Source organism: Varanus komodoensis, unplaced genomic scaffold (genome assembly GCF_004798865.1).
Source record: "Varanus komodoensis strain SLA01 unplaced genomic scaffold, ASM479886v1 scaffold26, whole genome shotgun sequence".
Classification (NCBI taxonomy): domain Eukaryota; kingdom Metazoa; phylum Chordata; class Lepidosauria; order Squamata; family Varanidae; genus Varanus; species Varanus komodoensis.
In genome coordinates, this window is record NW_025335684.1 from 5198922 (window position 1) to 5218672 (window position 19751).

Genomic DNA, 19751 nt, shown 5'->3' on the forward strand with positions numbered 1-19751 from the left:
GCAGAGAGATGTGAGGGGCTATGGACTGTAAACTGTAAGATCAGAGCGAATTTCATAAACCAGCATTTCTGGGATGCTCCCTCATATTGCAGACTTCCCCGCATACAGAAAACCAGCACTTCTGAGAATGCCTAACCAGCAGGTCTTCTACATGCGGGAACTATTTATCAGGTACAGATGAGCGTTCAGTCATACTGCTTCAGGAAACGTAAGAGCTAAGGCTGCTGGGAGCCCACATTCACATTCAGTGTTTTCTTCATTATGGATCAGCACCTACCAGCAAAGTGGGTGACGATCCAGGGAGGATCCCGGCGAAGAGGCGGATTCTGAGGAACTTAAGAGAGAGTGCGACGTTGCCAAAGCCCCAATTTGCAAGCCGAAAACACAATGCACAGCCAAAATATACATTTTGATAGCGCTGATCCTGCCCCCAAACTGTATTTAAGTAAGGAGTCCCTGATCATCCCCATCTTCATAAATGTTAAATAGATTGCACTGAAGTTTGAAAAGCCAATAGGAGCACCCTATGCCATCTCGGCACACTACAAATTGCTTAGGGCTGCATTCACCACTTGAATTGGACAAAATACATCAATACTGGGAACTGTGCAAATATGGTTAGGCTGAACCATACCTAATTTGCTAATTTTGCATCACTGGAGTAGAGACAGAAAGAACAGATAATCCATGTTCTAGACCATCAGTTCCCAAACTGTGTTCTACAGAACCCTAGGGTTCCACAAAAACCTCGTAGTTCTGTGAAAAATCTCAAAAATCTAATTTAAAACCGATTTTAAAACAAAACCACATGAGGCCAACTTTCCGATTGTCAGTTGGCATCCAAGAAGCAAACAAGGAAATGTATCACCTCATTTGGTTGGTAGGACTTTACTGCATAGTGTTGGGAATAATCAAAAGAATTCATTTGGGATATTTCCATATAATCACTTTATTCATTCATTATATTGAAAATGTTTTCTCTTTATTCCCAAACCTACTATGTTATGCAAAGCACTCAGGCAATAGGAGCAGATGAAAGAAGGAAGAAGTATTTAAAATATGCTTATGGCTAAACCTGGGATTTCGACAACCGTGTCCTTCGAGGACCACAACGCTATCCAAACCACCCAGCACTGCTTCTAAGGCTGGGAGAGGGAGAACAAAGGGAAGAAAACTGGGAACTGACCCTGGGTGTAGAAATGACTGGTTGAGTGCACAGGTGCCAAGCCACCAGCACTGGGAGTTGTGGCCTGGGCTCAAGGGATGCTTCCGTGCACACAGTTGTACATTATTTCTGTCTCGCTCTGCTAGCTCAGCTATCCATTTACTGCTACCGATGCCACTGTGGTGAATTCATACAGGAAGAACACTTCAAGGACCCAGGATAAATGTCGCTGGATGTGCACCAAGCAGGATACCCAGTAACCACATCCCAAGAAGCCAAACAGGAGCAGGCAGAGCTGGAGAGGGCAAGGAAAGGAATGCAGCCGAAAGAGCCCAACCATGTCTGAAGGCTGGATTCTGCCACAACAAGCTCCAACACACTGGGAAGTTGTTTTCCAACATCTTCCGCAAATTAAGAAGTTATTTCAATAATTGGCCAATTACGCTTAATTTCTACTTGGGAAACACATTACCGCGACGGCTGATGCCTCTTGTTCTGCCCTCCCCTCCTGCATGCGTAGCGGTACATGTCTGCAAAAACAAGGCTCGACGGTGAGCGATTCAGAGGCGGAAGAAAGAGGAAGGGGAAGAGAATGGCACGGGGGAGTGCCCGTTGGGTCATTCCATCGCTCTGTGACCTGGACCAAGGAAAATTTCTTCCCTGGGCTCTCTCCGCAGAGCACATGGGAGAATTATGGAATAAAGGAAGCTGCCTTCCACCAGCCCCCTTGGTCCCTCAAGTCCAGTACTGTCAACACCAGTTGGTGGCAAAGACTTTCCACGTGTTCAGGCAGGATCCTTTCCTAGCCCTGCCTGCAACATCCAGGAATCAAGGCCAGGACCTTCTGCATGCAAAGCTGTGAGCGGAGCAGAGCCGGCTGGTGCCGGAGGTCAGACTAGATGGCCCGGGAGACCCCTTCGGACGTGCTCTGTTTCTATGTTTCCATGGCCTCTCCCCAGTCGGGCTCAGGACCTGACTGCAAAGAAGCGAGCAGAAATAGGATGGGGATTGACCAGCACACTTGCCGAACGGTGTCGTGCCACTTGGAGCATACACATTTGAGGCAAAAATATCCAGAGGTCCTAGCAAGTTCCTAGCTCTCATGATGGGGGCTGCTACCTGTTCCTAAACCACCTCCAGTTTCTCCAAAACCAGGAAGTGGGGAGTGGGGGGGCTTCTTTCAACCTCACCTAGCATGAAACTGATCTTTATTGCCTTTTTACTCTTCTTTCCAATGAGCTCAAGAAACAGGACACAAATCCACCCACATTCAACCCTGTAGGGCGGGCTAGGCTGGGACAGTGCATTCCCAGCCCCACGTCACCCACCAAGCCTCAGGGCTGCTCAGAGACTTAAACCAGAATCACTTCGCAGACCAGCAATTCCACCCATTAACACATTCACGGAACAGCGGCCACTCTGGTATCTGCCTCCAGCCAGGAGAGTTGCCCATCCACCAGCACAACTGCCCCCCTTGCTCATTCCCAGGAGCAAAGTACTTTCCAAGAGGCTAGAAAACAGACGAGGGACCATGCCAGGTGTGGGGGAGGGTGCAGTCTGACCATTCAGAGACCTTGAGATTAAAAGTTCAATCTCATCCGTAGGCTCGGGACAACAACGGAGCTCTCCAGATGTGCTTCCCACCCTTCCGAAACAGAGAATTTTATTTTATTTATTTTTCGATTTATATCCTGCCTTTTTCCTACAAAGGGCTCAAGGCAGCTTACATCTCCTCCTCCATCTTATCCCCACAACAACAACCCTGTGAGGTAGGTTGGGCTGAGAGTCTGTGGCTGGCCCAAAGTCCCCCAGTTGGCTCCATGGCCGAGCGGGGACTCGAACCCGGATCGCCTGAGTCCCAGCCCCATGCTCTTAACGACTACACCACCCTGGCTCTCAAGTGAATCAAGCTATGCTCCTTCCATAATATGTCCCATGATCCACAAGGCCCGTCTCCCAAACGCTTTCGGCCGCCCTCCCTCTGTCCCTGCCCCGAGCGGAAGGTCACCAGCCCGTCGGCTTGCACACCCGGAGCAGAGTCAGATTTCAACAAGTGCTCCAGCGCTCGAGAAAGGCAAGCCAAGGAGGCGGCCTTGCCACTTATTATTAATTCAGACTGACAGGCTGATTCGAGGGTTCCAAGAGAGCAGGAAGCCAAACAGACAATGAAAGCTGGAACGAGATCTTAAATGATTCACTGTGCCAGCTGAGCGATACATTAAGCCTCCCGCAATCGGAGGTGGGGACCTGGCCAGCAGACATGCTTAGGCTAGCAAAGTGGGACTGGCAGCTCACATGCCAGCGGTGGATGCGGTGCAAACTGCTGCAAACCAAGGAAAGCCGGAGCAGCGGTTTCAAGGTCAGGAGGAAGTAAAGGAGGGAGAGGAGGGACAGCGGCGGTGCGATGGAGAAATTAGTGCTCTGCTTTCCAAATGAAGGACGTCCCAGAGGCCAGCACTCATTTCTTCATGGCAAGGGCGCAGCATTTCATCCGGGCTGATGGCTGCATTTGATGGCAGAGGGGCTCTCGGGGGTGGGGGAGTAAAGAGTGGGGAAGGGGCACCCAGCGACCTCCCTTTTTACCCAAGCCTTCCCTCCGCAATTGTGGTGCCCCGTTTGACTGTCTGTTAGCTACCGTGCCTTTGATTTAGGTTTTAATGCTTTAAGCAGCGTAGCTGATGACCTCATGTTTTTCACTGTGATTTAATTTCTGATCTTGTAAACTGGCCAGAGACACTTTTGGACAGCATAAGCCAGATATACATTGATTAAATGCAGAGAAAGGATGCCCTGCCGCACAGATCCAGCAACTGACTTTTGGGACCCAAATATGGGCACCGCCTGGCACCAGCTGCCACGAACACAGCATACAATTAGGAAGGAAGCAGAACAACTGCCTAAAGAAGCAGAACTTTGCAAGCGGCAAATAATGAATAGCCTCAACCCACACGCTTAAGGGCTGCGCGTGGGCTGTCACCGAAACATGGGTTTGCGTGCCGTCTGAACCCTACGGTGCTCACAAAGCCATGGCTTGCCAACCACAACCAGCTGTTGAGAACCCAACAAGCATGAGTTTTCTTCATGGGTTCTTCACAGCTGGGTTCAGACAACAGAATAACCCAGATTTCAATAACAATCCATGGTCCAAGCCTTGCGTGTGGGCTATCATGTCACCTTAACTCAGTCAATGCAAGAGCTCCAAGCCATAGGACGTGAGGAAGAGAATCACATTCTCCTCAGGTTCAGCTGAGAGCAGGCAGAGAACCTCTCCACCTGCGACATTTTAAAAATGCTACTTTAGTGCTACCCCCACCATATGAGAGAGAGGTCATATTCACTCCATGGTAAAAGCCCAAGTTCAGGGGCATCTTGCAAAAGGGGGGCTGCCAAACTATGGGGACTATTTCAGAGAATAGGAGCTGGAAATGATTAATGAGCTGGAGGGAGTAACTCAGAAGAACGGGGATGGGGGAGAGAGAAGAATTAAATATTTACAGCTTGACTAAACGACAATTAAAGGGAGTGGGAAGGGGAAGGAAAGGCAGATAAATATTTTAAGGGTGCGAGTGCCGAGGCACAGGAGGAGTAGGGAGACAGGAGGAACTGTTCAGCTTAGCACAAGTGAAGAAGGTGGGATCAAAAGAGAAGGCCTCAAAGCAAAGGTGGCAACATAACTTCCTTTCCTTTCATTTTACAGCCAGTGCTGCTCGCACGCCTAGAAAAGGCAAAGCGACACCCCGCCCTGGAATTGGAGACTAGTCGTCAGACGCCCCCTGCTTTTCAGGGGTTCCTTTTGGCAGGTTCAATGGGAGGGAGATGTACTCTGCACGTGCCTCAGAAGCACTGTCGTCCTACCTCAGCTTCCTGGGCTCTCAAGGGAGACTGCCAGGAGTCCCTGTTGCCACGGGGGCAACAGGATGGACCTTCTCTCTGGGCAAGATCCCAGGCACTGGCCTGGTCCCACTGCCACCGCCCAGGCTGGCCACTGGCTTCCTCCAACCAAAAGGCCCCGGAAGATTTCCCTTCCAGGGGCAGTGCCATAGGTTGTCGGGGGGTGCTCATGTGGCCCCACAGGCAATCCCAGGAAGGGCCGGTAAAGCCCCTGAAGAGTCAGCACGGGCTCACCTCCCAAAGCCTGCCGCTTTCCAGAGATCTGGGATGACAGTTCCCAAATCCCCCCAAGGTTGACTCTGGTAGCTGATGGAAGCTGTGGTCCAGAACCACCTGGCTGGGGAAGGGCTGGCGTCAGAGCGCTGAAGGGGGTAAGCAAAGAGCCTGATTCGATTTAAGGCAGTTTCCCTGTTCGGCTTAAGATTCTGCTTGTGGAAAGAGAGTGCAGGAGTTCAACTACCCTGCAGCTCATCACTGCCAGAGGCAGGAAGGCCCAGGCTCTAAAACTGAGACAGAACTAGCCAGCCTCATCTACCCCACCTCATCTACCTCATGGCCCAGGCAGGCTGGACATGGCATCCACTGGGACTTCAGAATGCTCCACCTTGCATGGGCTCTTTTATCCTGCACACACACGGCATCATGTGCCCAAGAAGGTGGAGACTCTGGCCAGGGAGGCTTTGAAAGGGACAAGCCATGCTGGGGGGCGGGTGTGGGGGAGCCATGCTGGAGGCAATTCTGCACTGCTCATCCCTCTGCTCGTCTTCAAGCAAGCAAAGCGGCACAGCTTGGAAGCCAGCACCGCGCACGGGAAGGGCTCTGCACACCACTCAACGCACCAAATCGGAGAAGAAATCGCTGGCTGGGGGGAGAGCCGACACAGAATGCTAGAACAGTAGAGTTGGAATCACATCACTCTCCAGAAGAGGCAGTCTGGGCCGGAGGGCGGAGGGGACAGAGAAAGCAACAGAAATGCTGGAGGCAGGGGAAAGGGAGCGGCCAGAGGACTGCAGCGCAGCTCCGTGGCGAGTGCACTGGCCTTTCGTGCAGAAGGTCGCAGGGACGATCTCTGTCATCTCCAGGTTAGGCAGCAAATGGTGGGAAAGAGCCCTCTCTGCCCGAGCCCTTGTAAAGCCACTGGCAGGCAAGCCAGTTGGTCCAAGGGAAAACAGCTTTGTGCCACCAAAACCGAGACTCAAGCCGAATCACAAGCCTCTACAATATTGTGCTCGATATGTTCCGATGCCCTGGATCTGGCCCAGTGAGATATGCGCCGCGGTTTATTTCAATAAGGGTTGGCCTGCCATCTTCTTGAGGCCCAGATGATTTTGTTCCTTTCATACCAAGTAACGCTTGTTTACTGTCCTGGTCGAAATCCCAGTGCAGATCGCCAAATCCAATTTCCATTGTGGTTATACAGCAGCACATCCCTTTGATTCCAGAGAAAGACAGGTTTTCTTTTGAAAAAGAGCAAGTTCCGGACTCTTGTGGTTACAGAGAAAAGTGTGCAACATGAAGATGGCCTCTGCTTCTTTAGAGACTTTCATTATCTCCAGACCTTTCAGACAGGAGACCAAACTTAACCCCCTCCCTCAATGTTGTGCCTTCCCTTGAAACAAAAGCCCTAAAGCAGCCATTAAAAGGGAACGTGCATGTTGCTCTTTGCTTGAGCAAATTTACTTGAGGGCCCCGATCTTCTCGCCTGGATAAAACTCTTGGCGCACTGCAGGAGATGCACACAAGAAATTCAGCACGGGGTGAAAAAGGCTTTCTTTGGGCGATCATGGGTGCCCCAAGAAACTGACTGGCAGCAGAAAGGACACCGACAAAGCAAGAGCTGTCCTTTACAGCATGTGGGATTCAATCTGTGGAATGCACTGACACAAGAGGTAGCATTGTCTGCTGACTCAGTCGGTTTTAAAGTGGATTTGAGAAACTGATGGAGGAAGAGGAGGAGGGAGAAACCTGCGCTGGGGCTTTGCATGCTGGAGGTCCCAAGCTTGATCCCAGTGTGCTCAGGCAGGGCTGAAAAATCCCTGCCTGAACCCCTGAGGCACTGCTGCCAGTCAGTGCCAACAACACTGGGCTGCAGGACCGAGGGTTTGACTGGGCAGAATGCGGCTTCCTATGCTCCTATCCCACATTGATCAACCGCTGCTGCTAAGAAGGGCTAACGCGGCTATTCAGAGGCAGTGTGCCACTAAATACCATTTGCTGCCACATGAGAGAGGGCTTATTGCCTCCTGGGCACCCCAAAAGCACCCTGGGCACCCCAGTATGCGCAGGACAGCTGCACCAGTTGCAGCCTTTGGCCTGATCCAGCGGAGGAGGCCTCGCGTGCCTGCACTCTCATGCCCATCACAGTTTCCCATCTTTTCTCGCAGCCCCACCTTTCCCCTCCGTCGCCAAGAGACGTCCTCTGCTGCTCCCCAGCATTTTCTGAGAGGCTCCAGCACAGCCTGAGAGGCACCGTCACGCGCTGGCTGCCCTCCGCTACTGCTGAATGAACCCTGAGTCTAAATAATAAGCTGCGGCTGTTCAGTCTAAATGGGTGTGCTGTTTGCACGGTGCGTTCTGCTCGCTGTGCTCCACGCTCAGTGTTTGCTTTCCTCACACTGCAGAATACAAACGCTTGGCATGCTGAAAGCCCGCGTTCCCAAACGCCTACTCCGACCTGACTCCCACTGCACCAGCTGCTTTTGAAACACCCCACCCCCCCAGTTGCTAATTGCCTATAGATGAATCTGGTTTGCTCCGGCAAGCAAGCTCTCCCGCTCTCTCCCCTGTCCTTGAAATGGCGAGCGTCTGTGGAGCGCTGCAAAGGCTCACGCTGGATAACAAGTGCTTAGGTTAGAAAAAGATTCAGCCCGGGGATCCAGAAGGACACTGGCTAACACAAGCATTTCACATTACGCTCCTCTTTCCTGGAGTATTTGGCAGGAGATGGGAGGGCAGAGGGAATCTCTTCAGCGTTTGTGCTTGCCGACGGGTCGCATGAAATGCTCCACACAAGTAATCAGAACTCTTTGCTCAGGATGTCTCCTGCGGTGGGAAAAACAGCGGTGTGGGGGTGAAAAATACTTGCCCTGCAGCACTGGGGCGCGGGAGGAGACAAGTCACGGAGCTTTTAGCAAGAAACCAACAGCTCCATCTAGGGGAGTTTTAAAGGGGAACCTGCAAGGAAAGCAACACAGGCACCCAGAGGAGAGACGCCCCAGTGTAAACTCGATTCAGTATAAGCGCAGGAGCATCTCGCAGCTGCAGAAGGCATGGGGCATGGCTGGCCGGGGGAAAGCAGCGGGTTAGGGTTCTGTGATAGTCTCTCGCTGAAGAAGAACTTAGGCACTCCCCAGTACTGACTGAAGACCCTCTAAGTCTGCCCTCTGGTGGCCCACAATGGCCGACCAGCCGCCTCTGGAAGGAAGCTGGGCGTGGGGGCCGTGAGCGCTTGCCTTGCACCCAGAGGCTGGTATGCAGTGGCACACCACCTTTGTGATTGTAGCGGATGAATTCAAGCTCCTGTGTATCCTGCCGAGGGCCCATTCAGCCCCCGTCACCTCCAGATGTGAGTCTCAGGCAGCAAATGACAGGAAGCAGCCTCTCTGCCCAGGACCTGGCAAGCAGCCAGGATGCACAACCATGGGGAGTGAAGTGGGCCAGTGGTCCACCTGCAGTAGGACAGTTTCTTATGTTCCATCTCCACACAGGACTGTGGGGGCGGGGGGATCTACCTGGAAAGCTGCTGCTGGTCAAAGTCAACAACAGGAAGCGAGATGGGCTCCATCCAAGGCAGCTCCTTAGGTGTCTTGCATGCTTTATCCTCCATGAATTTCCCCTTGGAAAGCCATTAAAGGTTGTGGTCATGACCATATTGTGTGGAAGCGGTCATGGCCACAGCCCTGGAGAGACCTGGGCCAGAGGTACGGGAGAAATCACCACTTTTCCTCGGAAGCAATGGATGAACGCAAGGGGGGGAGATTCCTAGTTCCTCTGCTCACAGAGACAGGAGGAGCTCCGCAAACAATATGCCCTGCATCACAGCTGCTTCTCCCATGGCAATTCCTTGGCCCATCTAGGCCAGTGCTGCCAACAATGACCAGCAGCAACGGCTCTACGGGGCTTTCAGCTTGAGGTTTCCCCCCTTTCAGGAATGTGCTTGGGACAGAACCTGGAACTTTCTGCATGCCAAGCAGCTGCAATGACCCGCAGCCTGTCCTTTTCAAGAGACACTGCAGGATGCTGCTTCAGTTGCTGGTAAGCGGCCTCAAATGCCGCCTTCAGCAGAAAAGCCACGTGCAATTTAAAGCCAACAAGTGTGACTTGCTTAGAGGAAGGGTACAGCACACAGGCGAATAGCGCACAAAAATGCACATGTGCAGATACAGACTTACTTTCTGACAGCCCTGCTCTAGGGAGACGAAAGGAGCCTTGCTACAGTAAAGGCTTTTCGGAAGACTGTCCAAAAGATGCCAAACCCAGGAAATAAGGGTCGCCAACAAAGACATCACTGGAGCAGCTGGCCCGCTGCTGGGACAAGGACCTCTGCAGTGCACCAGAAAATCTGTGCCCACTGTTAAGCTTCCCCTTTGAAGTTGTACTCTTTCACAGCATCAAAACCAGTCCCAGCAATGTCACAGAAGAGGAAGGTAGCCATGCAAAGAATCCATGAACAAAAGCCGTTGCTCTCAAAGGTATACCCCACACACAAAGGAGGGGCCTGGCAAGCAGATTAAAATCTAAAATTATAGCCGCTGTCTCCACTGTTCATTAGCTACTTTCTAGAAAGGTGCAGGGTGTCGGGGTAGAAAGAATGTCTGCTCTAGCAGGGCCCTTCCTAAGTTTCTTTTCCCCACCCCTGCTTTAATATTGCCATTAGAATGGTGTGAAGCAGAGGGAGAGTGTTACTTCGCTTGTTTTGACAGGCAAAGAACCACGTATGTTTAAAAACACCTACGTTTAAGAGAGACAGAAAAAGGAAAACAGAGGAAGGAGACAGGCCTGCATGAGATGCGAGAAAGCAGCTGCAATCTGGCTTCTAGAGAGCACAAACCAGCACAGGAAAAAGGCTATTAAAGTTTAGCTCAGCACTGTTATGAGATGTTGGACAGGCAAAGAATGAGAAGACTGGAAAAGGAATTTCTGCTTCTTATGGGGGAAAAAAATCCCCCTGGATGAATTCAATTAAGACACAGACGAGGGCTCTGTTGAAAAGCATCCATTGACATCATGGGGCGTTTAACAGCCCTCATCTTGGCAAACTGCCCGACTGCTGCCATGCCAAGCACAGCACGATGCTGAAAGATGCACTTCCGCAGGCAGCTGCCTTCCAAGCCGTTGAAGGCACCCCGAGGCTTGTCTGGATGCGACGGGGATATGTTATATCCCTGCAGCCTCTTCCCAAAGCAAACCGGGCGACCACGGTCGAGGCAGCCCCCACGACAGCCCTGCAGGGCGAGCTGCCACCGCCACCGGAATGCCACGCCTGCAGCATGCAAGGCTGCCGAAGAACTAGTTGTGCGAGACATTTTGCGTGTGTACAGCGGGGGGGGGGCTACTCCTTGCAAGTTCTCAGCACAGCCTTTTGGCCGCTAACAAGGCCCCGACAGTCTCCCGGTCTTCAGAATCCCAGATTCCATTACTTTATTAAGGCCTCACTTTGCAGCAGTTCATCTGTGATCTCTGGAACATGCGGCTCTCCAAATGCTGCTGTATTTTAACTCTCACAGCCAGCATGGTCAATGGTCAGGGATGATGGGGTATGTGGGTCAGAGGTACCCTACAAAAATGTCCATTTAAGGTTCCAAACCGATGCCTGCTTACATGGAACTGAGCAGGAATTACTTCTCAGCTGGTCCACAAAGGAAACCTTTACATACACTCACAAATGCCTTTTCCCAGCCCCAGAGGAAAGGAAAATGCCTCTTCCCCCAACAGAAAGAAGTTTTCCCTACCTTGACCCCAGGCTCAGCCACTCCCAAAGGAATTCAGGATGGAGGAGAGAGAGGAATACTGAGGCGAGTGGTCGGGAACGGAGAGGCGGCCGGCAAAGTGGGATGGGCTGTGTGGGCAAAGGATGGGGGGGGGGGGGGGGGGGGCAAAAAGCGACTCTTTCCTTCTCTTCACACCCACTGGAAGGAAGAACCACGGCAGGTTCAGGAATACGAAGAACCACCCAGAAATCTAATGGTTTTCCTTAAAAAGTAATTCTTGCACAGGAGAGGAGGAGAGAGTGGTGGGATAGGAGCCCTACACACGCAGCATTTCCCGGTGTGATTTCTAGCTTCCATTTTTTATGAAGGCAAGAAAGTTGCCCACTTTAAAAAGTGCTGGTAAATTCCAAATGATTCCCACAGTCGGGATGTGCCCTTTTAGCGACAGTGGAAACTGACAGAGATTCGGTTGACTGATTCCCCTGACCATCTCACCAAGAAAAAGCCAACTGGTGGCTCCAGGACAGAGTCCAACCCAGAAACTGTCCCGTTCAACCCACACAAAGCCGGTGGTGCTTCTCTGCTGCTCTTCCAGGCCCTGAACACAGCGGGGCACGAGAGGGCAGAGAGCCACCATGCCCTCATGGCACAGGGGTGGACTCGCGAGGCTGGTTCGACTCTGCTTTTCCCCACAACCCTCGCCGTCTCCTCAGCCAGAGCAGATGCAAGACGGTACAACGGAGTCCTTGACCACCTGCACCCCCTGAGCCGCACACAGAGATACCCTGCATGTCCAAATCCCAGTCCATCTCTGAGCTTAAGTCAGGGATTCTGATTTGGGTCGACAAATTGCTCCTGCTGGGACAACCTGGTCTTCAGTGTTTGCTGATGCACTGCAAATCATGGAGAGATCTGCCCGGATATACTCCGATACATCTTGACTGCCCCACCTTAGCACACTTGAGAGCAGGGGGAAAGACTCCTTCCTTCTCTGAGCTTGGACCAAAGAGGATGCCAAGGCACTGTGGTCCTCGTGCTTTTCTCCCCATATTTTGAGACAAGTCGTAAAGTTGCCCCAAAATGGTACTGCATCAAATGAGCCCCGAACACTAATATAAGCCATGTCAGGCTAGTGGAAGGGACGTCTTGTGGCACAGTGGTGTCCACGGGCAAGATGGGATTCCCCAGAACACCTGTCATTCCAGCAAGCGGTCCCTGCAATCAGGTCCAACCTGATTAGCAGTAGTGTCTGAGGAGATACCCCCCACCGACCATACTGATCTTGGTCCTAAAAAAAAAAACAGTGGAGGAGGAAAGGGGCAGCAGTGAGGAGAACCTGATCCAGCCCTGCCTTCACTCACCTCCGCATCAGCGACTGCTGGAGGGTTTTGCAAACCGTGAGGGATTCCCCTGTGAACATGTGGCACATGATGACCTCGAGGCAGGTGGTCATGAACAGCATCACGGCGTCCGGCTGCAGGGTCCCGCTCCGAGAGATGATGCAAAGGCGCTGCAAGGAAGTGCAGTGGCTCAAAGCCTGGAAGAACTGGGCATTAGCACTGAAGTAGGGCTGCTCCAGCCTGCAAGAGAAGACAAGAGGCGATTACAGGATGCACACCTCCCGTGACACAAGACGCGGCCCTCTGAGGGGCCCTGTGTGGAAACCAGGAGATTGAAATTTTGCACCCCTGGAGGGGTGGGCGAGATCTTCCTTTTGGCAGAGGTGAATGTGACAGAAGCCCCCCAAGCTTCTTTCAACTGAAATGGTTCAGGCCCTCTTTGCAAAGGCAGCGGCTAGAAAATTAAAGATAACAAGGGACAGGAAGAGGCAACCCCCCGTTTGCCATTCCACACCCTTGGCAAGGCTCCAAGATCTTGAACTTCCAAACTGGCCCACTGACAGGGTAACCCAAGACAAAGCTGGGCAGTCGGGTATTTTACACTGAACTGTCTCATAAGTGGTGCAGCTTCTAAGTGGCTACCTGCCTGGTCGCCTTGATTAAGGAAGAACTGGCTCCAGGCAACCAAGCATGAATCCTTGTGAAACTGATCTTTGTGGGTGATATCGGGCAGGTTTCTTTCCAGTTCAGTAGCACATCAAAGACACCAAATCCTGAGCTCACTCTTGCTCAGTTGAAATCGGGGGGCGGGGAATGAAAGAGGAGCTCCTTATTTAAGTGTCATGAAAACAATGCCATGGATAGTAATTCAGCAGTGGTGCTTGGGGCAGATGGCAGGAGAGCAGCATACACATCTTTCCCTTTGCAGTCGCGCGCCAAATGTGGGCACAAGGACAGGGTCACACGCCATTTATCAAAGCTATCGCACAGCCTGTGAGGGCTTCAAAGGCAAAAAGGGCGCATCAATTAAATTTTTCTGCCACAACATGCGTCAGTTTGCAGCCCAAGTCATTCCCAACAAGAGGCAGAAGCGGAACACCCAACTGCAGCCCACCACCTAGTCCACTAGATGGCAGCATTGCTTCACTATCAACTGTCCAATTTCAGCTTTTCCATCAATAAAAGGTTTATCTGAGTTAATTAAACGCACCAACCCATTCACCCAGGGGACGCACTCCAAGATGGGAAGCACCTGGGCGGGCAAAGAGAGGAATGCCAAGTTGAGAAGATGTCTCACTGGTGGGCTTGGGAGCAGAGGCCAACCATTTTTACTTCCATGTCAGGGAAAGCAGGGGTGGGGAACCTCCGCCCTGGGATCAAAATCCAGGCTTCCCGGGTCTCCCCAGGTAGCTCCGCTCCCTGTCTCCTGACCACCACTGCTTTGGTGGCTTCCAGGATCTTGGGCACACTTTCAACCGCTCCTCCTGAGGCGTTATTTTGCTGCTAGGAAGAGCGTACAGCTGCAGTGCGCAGGCACTCTGGTCCCACCCTTCTGGCCTTCAGCCCAGCACCAGCCTGCAGCCCCCAGCAGCCTTTCCAGCACTGAGTACCGCTCTCAGAGTGGAAGCAGGTCCCCGCCCTGAGGCAAAGCAGCCGGAAGAGCAAGCCCTGTGCCTCACCTGAGGTCCCGCAAACATCTGCAGTGCTTCAGCATGTCCATGAGGGCCGGCATGTACACCACCTTGCCCATCGCGCCCAGGTTGGCCAGCGAGAGAGTCCGCAGGTGCTGGCACTGGACCCCAATGCTCACCAGCCCGGAGCCGGTGAGGATGTTGGGCAACTGGGCCAGAGTGAGGCTCCGCAGGAAGGCCAGCTGGCTGATGGCGGCCACTTCCGCATCGCCCACAAGCTGCGCCCGGCCGCAGGGGGGCAGCGAGTTCCGGATGGCCGGCTCGTTCCTGGGCATGGCTGAGGAAAAGCTGGACCCAATCAGCTCCAGCCGCTCTAGGAAGGGGAGGCTTTCCAGGAGAGTCCAGAACAAGGAGGACTGCAGCTTCGAATTGCCCTGGTCGAGGCCGTTCCGGGGATAGGTCTGCACCCCGATCCGGACTTTCTTCCCGAAGCCTTGGAAAGGCGTGTGGCTCACTGGCTGCACGGAAGGCTTGTCTGCAGTCACGGCGGAAGCATCCACGATGGCGCAGACGGGCAAGGCCAGGGAAACGAGGCGCTTCAGGCGGGCGAGGAGCTGGCACAGGTGTCTGCCCGGGCCGTCCGAGCTGTGGTGGTGGGCAGCAGAGAGGTTCAGGTGCTGCACGTTGCAACAGGAGGACACCAGGGTTTCCACGATGCCGCTGTCAATGTCGTCCTCGGCCTTGCGCAGCGTCGAGTCGGGAGAAAGGCAGTGGACGCAGCCGCTCAGGTTCAGGCCGACCAAGCTGCGGAGGTCCTTGCCGCCGTTCAGGACCCGCTGGACCAGCTGGCTGCCGGATAAGCTGCAGCGGCTGAAGCTGAAGTAGAAGGGGTTGCTGAACCTCAGGTGCTGCAGAAGGCTGGAGCCGTTCATCCACGACTTGGGCAGCTGCAGGGCGTCCAACGTCACGTTCCTGGCCATGGAGTCCAAGAGGTTTTTCATGGCACAGCTCTGTGCAAAGCCCCCGGGAGCAGAGATGAGAAAGGCATGCAGCTTCTCCGGCGTGCGGTCGCTCAGCACTGCCAAGTACAGCCTCACCACCTCCTGGTTGACTGGCCCGGGGGCCAGCCGAGCGTAGAAAACCCGGAGGTTCTGATAATGCGGCACGTTGCTCTCGCCCACCATCAGTTGGCCAGACAGGATCAGGCCCTCGCGCGAGCGGTCAAGGATCTCGAAATACAAGAGGAGCTTCTCGAGGCTGGTGCAACAGGGGACCACTCCGTAGGAAGGCGTATACAGGGTCTGCTTGAGCTCCAGCACACGGCTCAGCGTGGCTTTGCACTCACTGCTCAGGTTGGAGGCGTCGAAACCTGGGTTCACATCGATCGCCAGTGAGCGAAGGTGCGGCAAGGCAGACAGCATCTTCGAGAGACGGAGCGAGGTCAGGTGGCAGCCGGACAAGTTCAGCTTCACCAGGCTTTTGCACCGGGCCACTTGGTCAATGGTGGAGCCGGGCAGCCAATAGCAGCCGGTCATGTTCAGGTCGTGAATCTCTTTGCCTGTTTCTCTTATGAGCTGCTTCAGCTTATCTTTGTCTACCTGCATGCAAGCAGCCAAAGAAGAGACAAACTTAGGCTACCTATAAGGCAGGGGTGGACAAGGTGTAGCCCTCCAGAAGTCTCCGCCTACTTTCTGAGACCCTTGGTTAAGCTGGCTAACACTGGTGGGAGCTGCGGGCCAAAACATCACAGGGCCTTTATGCTACCCACCTGTTATAAGGTGTCTAAATGCATTAAGTCAGGTTTAATGGGGACATTTTTGTGTCTCGCTAGCAATTACCTGCATGACATGGCACACCCTGGGTGGCTTCCTATGACAAGTAATGGCGATTCTTTACACGACTCAGCCTGTCTTGTCTCCAAATGCCAGAGGGAGAAGCTGCTGGGCAGATTCCCCTCTGCCGCCCTCCGCACATGAGCAGCAGAGGCAAGAAGCAGCTGGGCAGCAGCAGCGGCCAGGCGGGGGCCGCGCACCTCCACTGATTCCCCCTGCACCACTCTTCTTGTTCACCAGAAGGAAACTCCTGGCACATGTGAGTGAGCCAAAGGCAGGGCCAAGAATCTCCTGGGCATCACCGTGGCATCAAATGCAGGTTGCAACATCCCTGATCCTGTTTATGCCAGGGCCAAAGGGCATTCTTCCAAAGCAAACCCAAGTCGCACCTTCAAATTGGTCCCCTTTTTCTTAAAATCCTTCTTTCCTCTCATCACACCAGCCTTGAGAACACCGAGGAAACCACTAAATAAAGATGAGCCTCCCCAAAGATAGCAAGTCACCTTGCCCCATCCTAGTTCTGCAGCTGCCTCAGGTCTCTTCCTTACCTGATAGTCCTTATGCAGGATCACAGTGTGGGTGAGGCTTTTGTCAAGACTAAGCACAGAAAGTTTGCGACACACTCGCCGAACGTTCAGGATGAGATCCAAGATCGGAGTGTATCTCAGGATATGTAAGAGGATCTCATCTGAGAACTCCATCAAGTTCATGCTGCTGTTCTCCTCTGTGCCCTCCCTGCTTGTTACTTCCTGAAAGCAGAGAGGAGTAAGACAGCAGTGCTCAGAAGCAGGAAAAATAACTGTTTTTGACAGGCACATGGTTTCTAAAAGATCCAGTCAATTAAAAACAGCAGTAGTTAGACATTCACGGGTGTAATTCCAAAGCGTGCTCTCTGCCAGGGGTTTTGAAACTCTTTCAGCACAAAGTTTGGATTCAATTTCAGAAGAGTTTTGGGGGACACATTCTGGTGGTCAGCAGGGCCAAAGGCAAAAAGGGTGGAGACAACAAACCCAAGCTCTTCCTGCCAACAACTAAGCCTCAGAAGAGGGATGTCAACCTTTCAGAAAGGCTGAAAAACTGCCAAAAAGGGCCAAGAAGCCACCACACAATCGGTGGCTGGGAGGAAAGCAAAACAAGAATCCTGGGAACATTGGGAGTCAGAGCTGAACCCCAGGACAAGCATACTAATCTGACAGCATTTGATTTTGTTACTCATATAACAGGAATGTACTGCTCACAGAAAAAAGGAGGAATGTATGGCACAGCACAGATGCTAGTGCAAAATTCAGCATTCTAAGGATCAATATAGACGTTCAAGTGGCTAATTTTAATTTTGCAATATTTGCGGGTGTCCCCAACCCCCTCCATTATTAGCAGTCCAATAGAACTTCAGCTCATGCACAGGCTCTGCTCAACAGGACAATCCCTTCCTTTCTATTTCTTAGGTTTTGATCCTATGCATATTTACTAGAGACTTAAGTACCATTGAATTCAGTGAGACTGTAATGAACACATGCCTAGTACAGCTAGCATAGCCTGCCTTCTACATGTGAACAGTGTCTGGTATTTTTCTTCATAGGGTGATGAGATATGCCAGGTTTAGGGAAGAAATGCAAACTATGGTAACCTTCCAGCGATGTCTTACAGAGCTCAGTGGGTAATTACAACAGAGATCTCTTATTTCCTCCAACACAGCATTTCTCAAAGCAGCTAACAGAACAGCAGTGAGCCATCGGGCCGGCGGGGGGGGGGGGGGGCAGACAGACAGACCACACCTGGTTGTACTCTGGCATCCCAGAAAAGGGCCATCTCAGATAAGCCACCTGGCCTGAAGCACTTGCAACTTGGCTTGTGGGATGGCCAAGCTGAGGAACTGGATCAGCAGGGGCCTGGTGTGTGTGAGTGTTTGTGTAAGCTGGGTGAGACATGAATTGAGAGGTGCTCTTGAGAAAAGTGTAAGGGGTCCAGCACCAGAGAAAGGGGGAATGAGATAGTACATCATTAGGAATTGGGGCAGAGGATTTAAGGAGCAACAAGAGCTAAGAAAAACATGAGCAAAGGAATTAAAAGCAAAATGAAAGTGGAGGCAGGGGTGAGAAGCGGATGGGTCCTGCCACAGCAGGTGTGTTGAATCTCTTCCAGATTCCATTTCTAATGGGCCACATTCCAGTAATGGGTGCGCCAAAGACAAAAGAAGTGGGCTTCTTCCATGGAAAAGGTCCCAGGTCTCACACCATCTCAATTTAGAAGGACTTCTGGAGGTAGAGCTGCACAAGCCCCCTAGGCCAGTGAACTTGGAGAGTTGCTGCCATTAGAGCATTATATTTCTGGGGTCTCCCTCTCTGGGGTCTGTCTTATCTCTCACACAGCTACATGGACCAGCAGCTAAAAATGCCTCCTCAGACTCTGGAAGGAGCCCCAGGCTCTATCCCTGGCATTGCTTCCAGCCCAAAGGAACTTTTCTTTATGGATTTAAATCATGTTTTCCTCAAGGAAACCCAAAGGACTCTCACGGTCCTCATCTTCTCCCTATTATCCTCACAACAACCCTGTAAGGCAGGCTGATAGTTAGTGACGGGCTCCGAGTCATTCAGTCCTTTTAATGGTCCCAGTGGGGACTAGAACCCGGTCAGCAACGATGGCGGAAGACCCCTCTCTGCCTGATGGCCCCGGAAAAGAGCTGCTGCTGCTGCTGCTACTGTGGACTCCAGGCAGAGTACACGCTACCCTGCTTACCCTGACTCGGGACAGGGAGAGTTCAGACGTTCGATGCGCGCGAGGAGGCAGAGCACGGCCTGCGGGTTGTGTGAGCATGGCTGGAGGCGTTGCTATGGATACGTATGAACAGGAGGGTGAGGAAAGCGCAAAGGCCGTGGTGGCCACGGAAACCAGGGGTTTGGGTGTCGTGGCGCAGGTGGCTGTTTTTACCTCTCCGGGGCAGGCCATCGTCCGCCGGCCTCGGCCTCCGAAAACGCTTCTGCGCCCCAAGGCAAAGATGCTCCCCCAAGCCTCCCGTCTCTCACACGGCTTCTTCCCAGCCGGCTCGCAGCCCCGCAAAACTTCCGGCGCACTCTCAACCTCACTTCCGCCCCCCTGCCAGCCAGGTGTATGGGAAGAGCGCGCGGGGCTCCTCTCGCCGTTCCGGCGCCGCCATTTTGAGAGCGGCAGGCGGCGGCGGCGCCATCTTGGAAACGAAGCACGCCGTCGCCCTTTTCGCCGCCATCTTGAAGGTGTCAAAGCCCAGTGGGATTGGGTTGTTTGTTCCTTCGACTAGCCACTCTGCCCTAGCATCTTGAAAGTGCCAGTTTTCCCCCTAATTTTCTTCTGAAAAAAATCAAATTTCTGGGCTGTGTTTGATTCAATGGAAAGTTGTCGGAAATGATTTTTGGCCCGCCATCTTGGGAGTGGCACAAGCAGCGGGGTGATTCTCTGCCCTCCTCGCTCTTATTTCTTTTATACAGAATCTCACTATATAAACCAAAACCTTAATCCGCTGTTTAGACAGGGGGAGACAGCTATAGGATTGCGGTTTAAGTAACCTACATTACAGGAAGTCCAATAGGATTTACCTCTGAGCAAACCTGCATAGGGCGTGGCAGGTTTGGAACTCTGTAAGATCTGATTTAACGTTAATCTGCAATAGGGAACTGTTTCTATATTTTACTTTTCAGGATTTCCATGAGGTACATCATCAAAAATTAGTCTTCTGGGGGACAGTTTCGGGGCATCAGCACTTCTTCAGTTATGTACCCTCATCGATATACCTGTCAAGTGAAACCAGCTCTTTATTTATAAAAGACACAGACATGCACTGCTAGCTGGGGCATGCTGGGACTTGTAGGCCCTTTTTCTTACCTAAACATGCATAGGATGGTGTTCTTGATTTCTACCCAGCTTTTTTTACCAAGAAAAACAGCACCCGAGGCAGCTTAGCTTTGTGCATTTAGTTCCTCTATCATTTT

General features: G+C 52.4%; 1 protein-coding gene across 4 annotated transcripts in view; it reads right to left on the reverse strand.

Moving 5' to 3' along the window:
* FBXL18 (F-box and leucine rich repeat protein 18) overlaps nt 1–18849 on the reverse strand; it is a 111506-nt gene extending 92657 nt beyond the window's left edge. For all 4 annotated transcript variants that reach the window (XR_006415019.1, XM_044433133.1, XM_044433131.1 and 1 more), the window contains exons 1-4: nt 18718–18849; nt 16338–16538; nt 14006–15555; nt 12348–12566 (exon numbers count right to left, since the gene is read on the reverse strand). Coding sequence is in view for 3 of the 4 variants with exons in the window: in XM_044433133.1 (XP_044289068.1) it covers nt 12348–12566; nt 14006–15555; nt 16338–16538; nt 18718–18735 (1988 nt within the window). In the remaining variant the exon portion in view is untranslated. The remainder of the gene's footprint in view (nt 1–12347; nt 12567–14005; nt 15556–16337; nt 16539–18717) is intronic.
* Nucleotides 18850–19751: the final 902 nt, after the last annotated feature.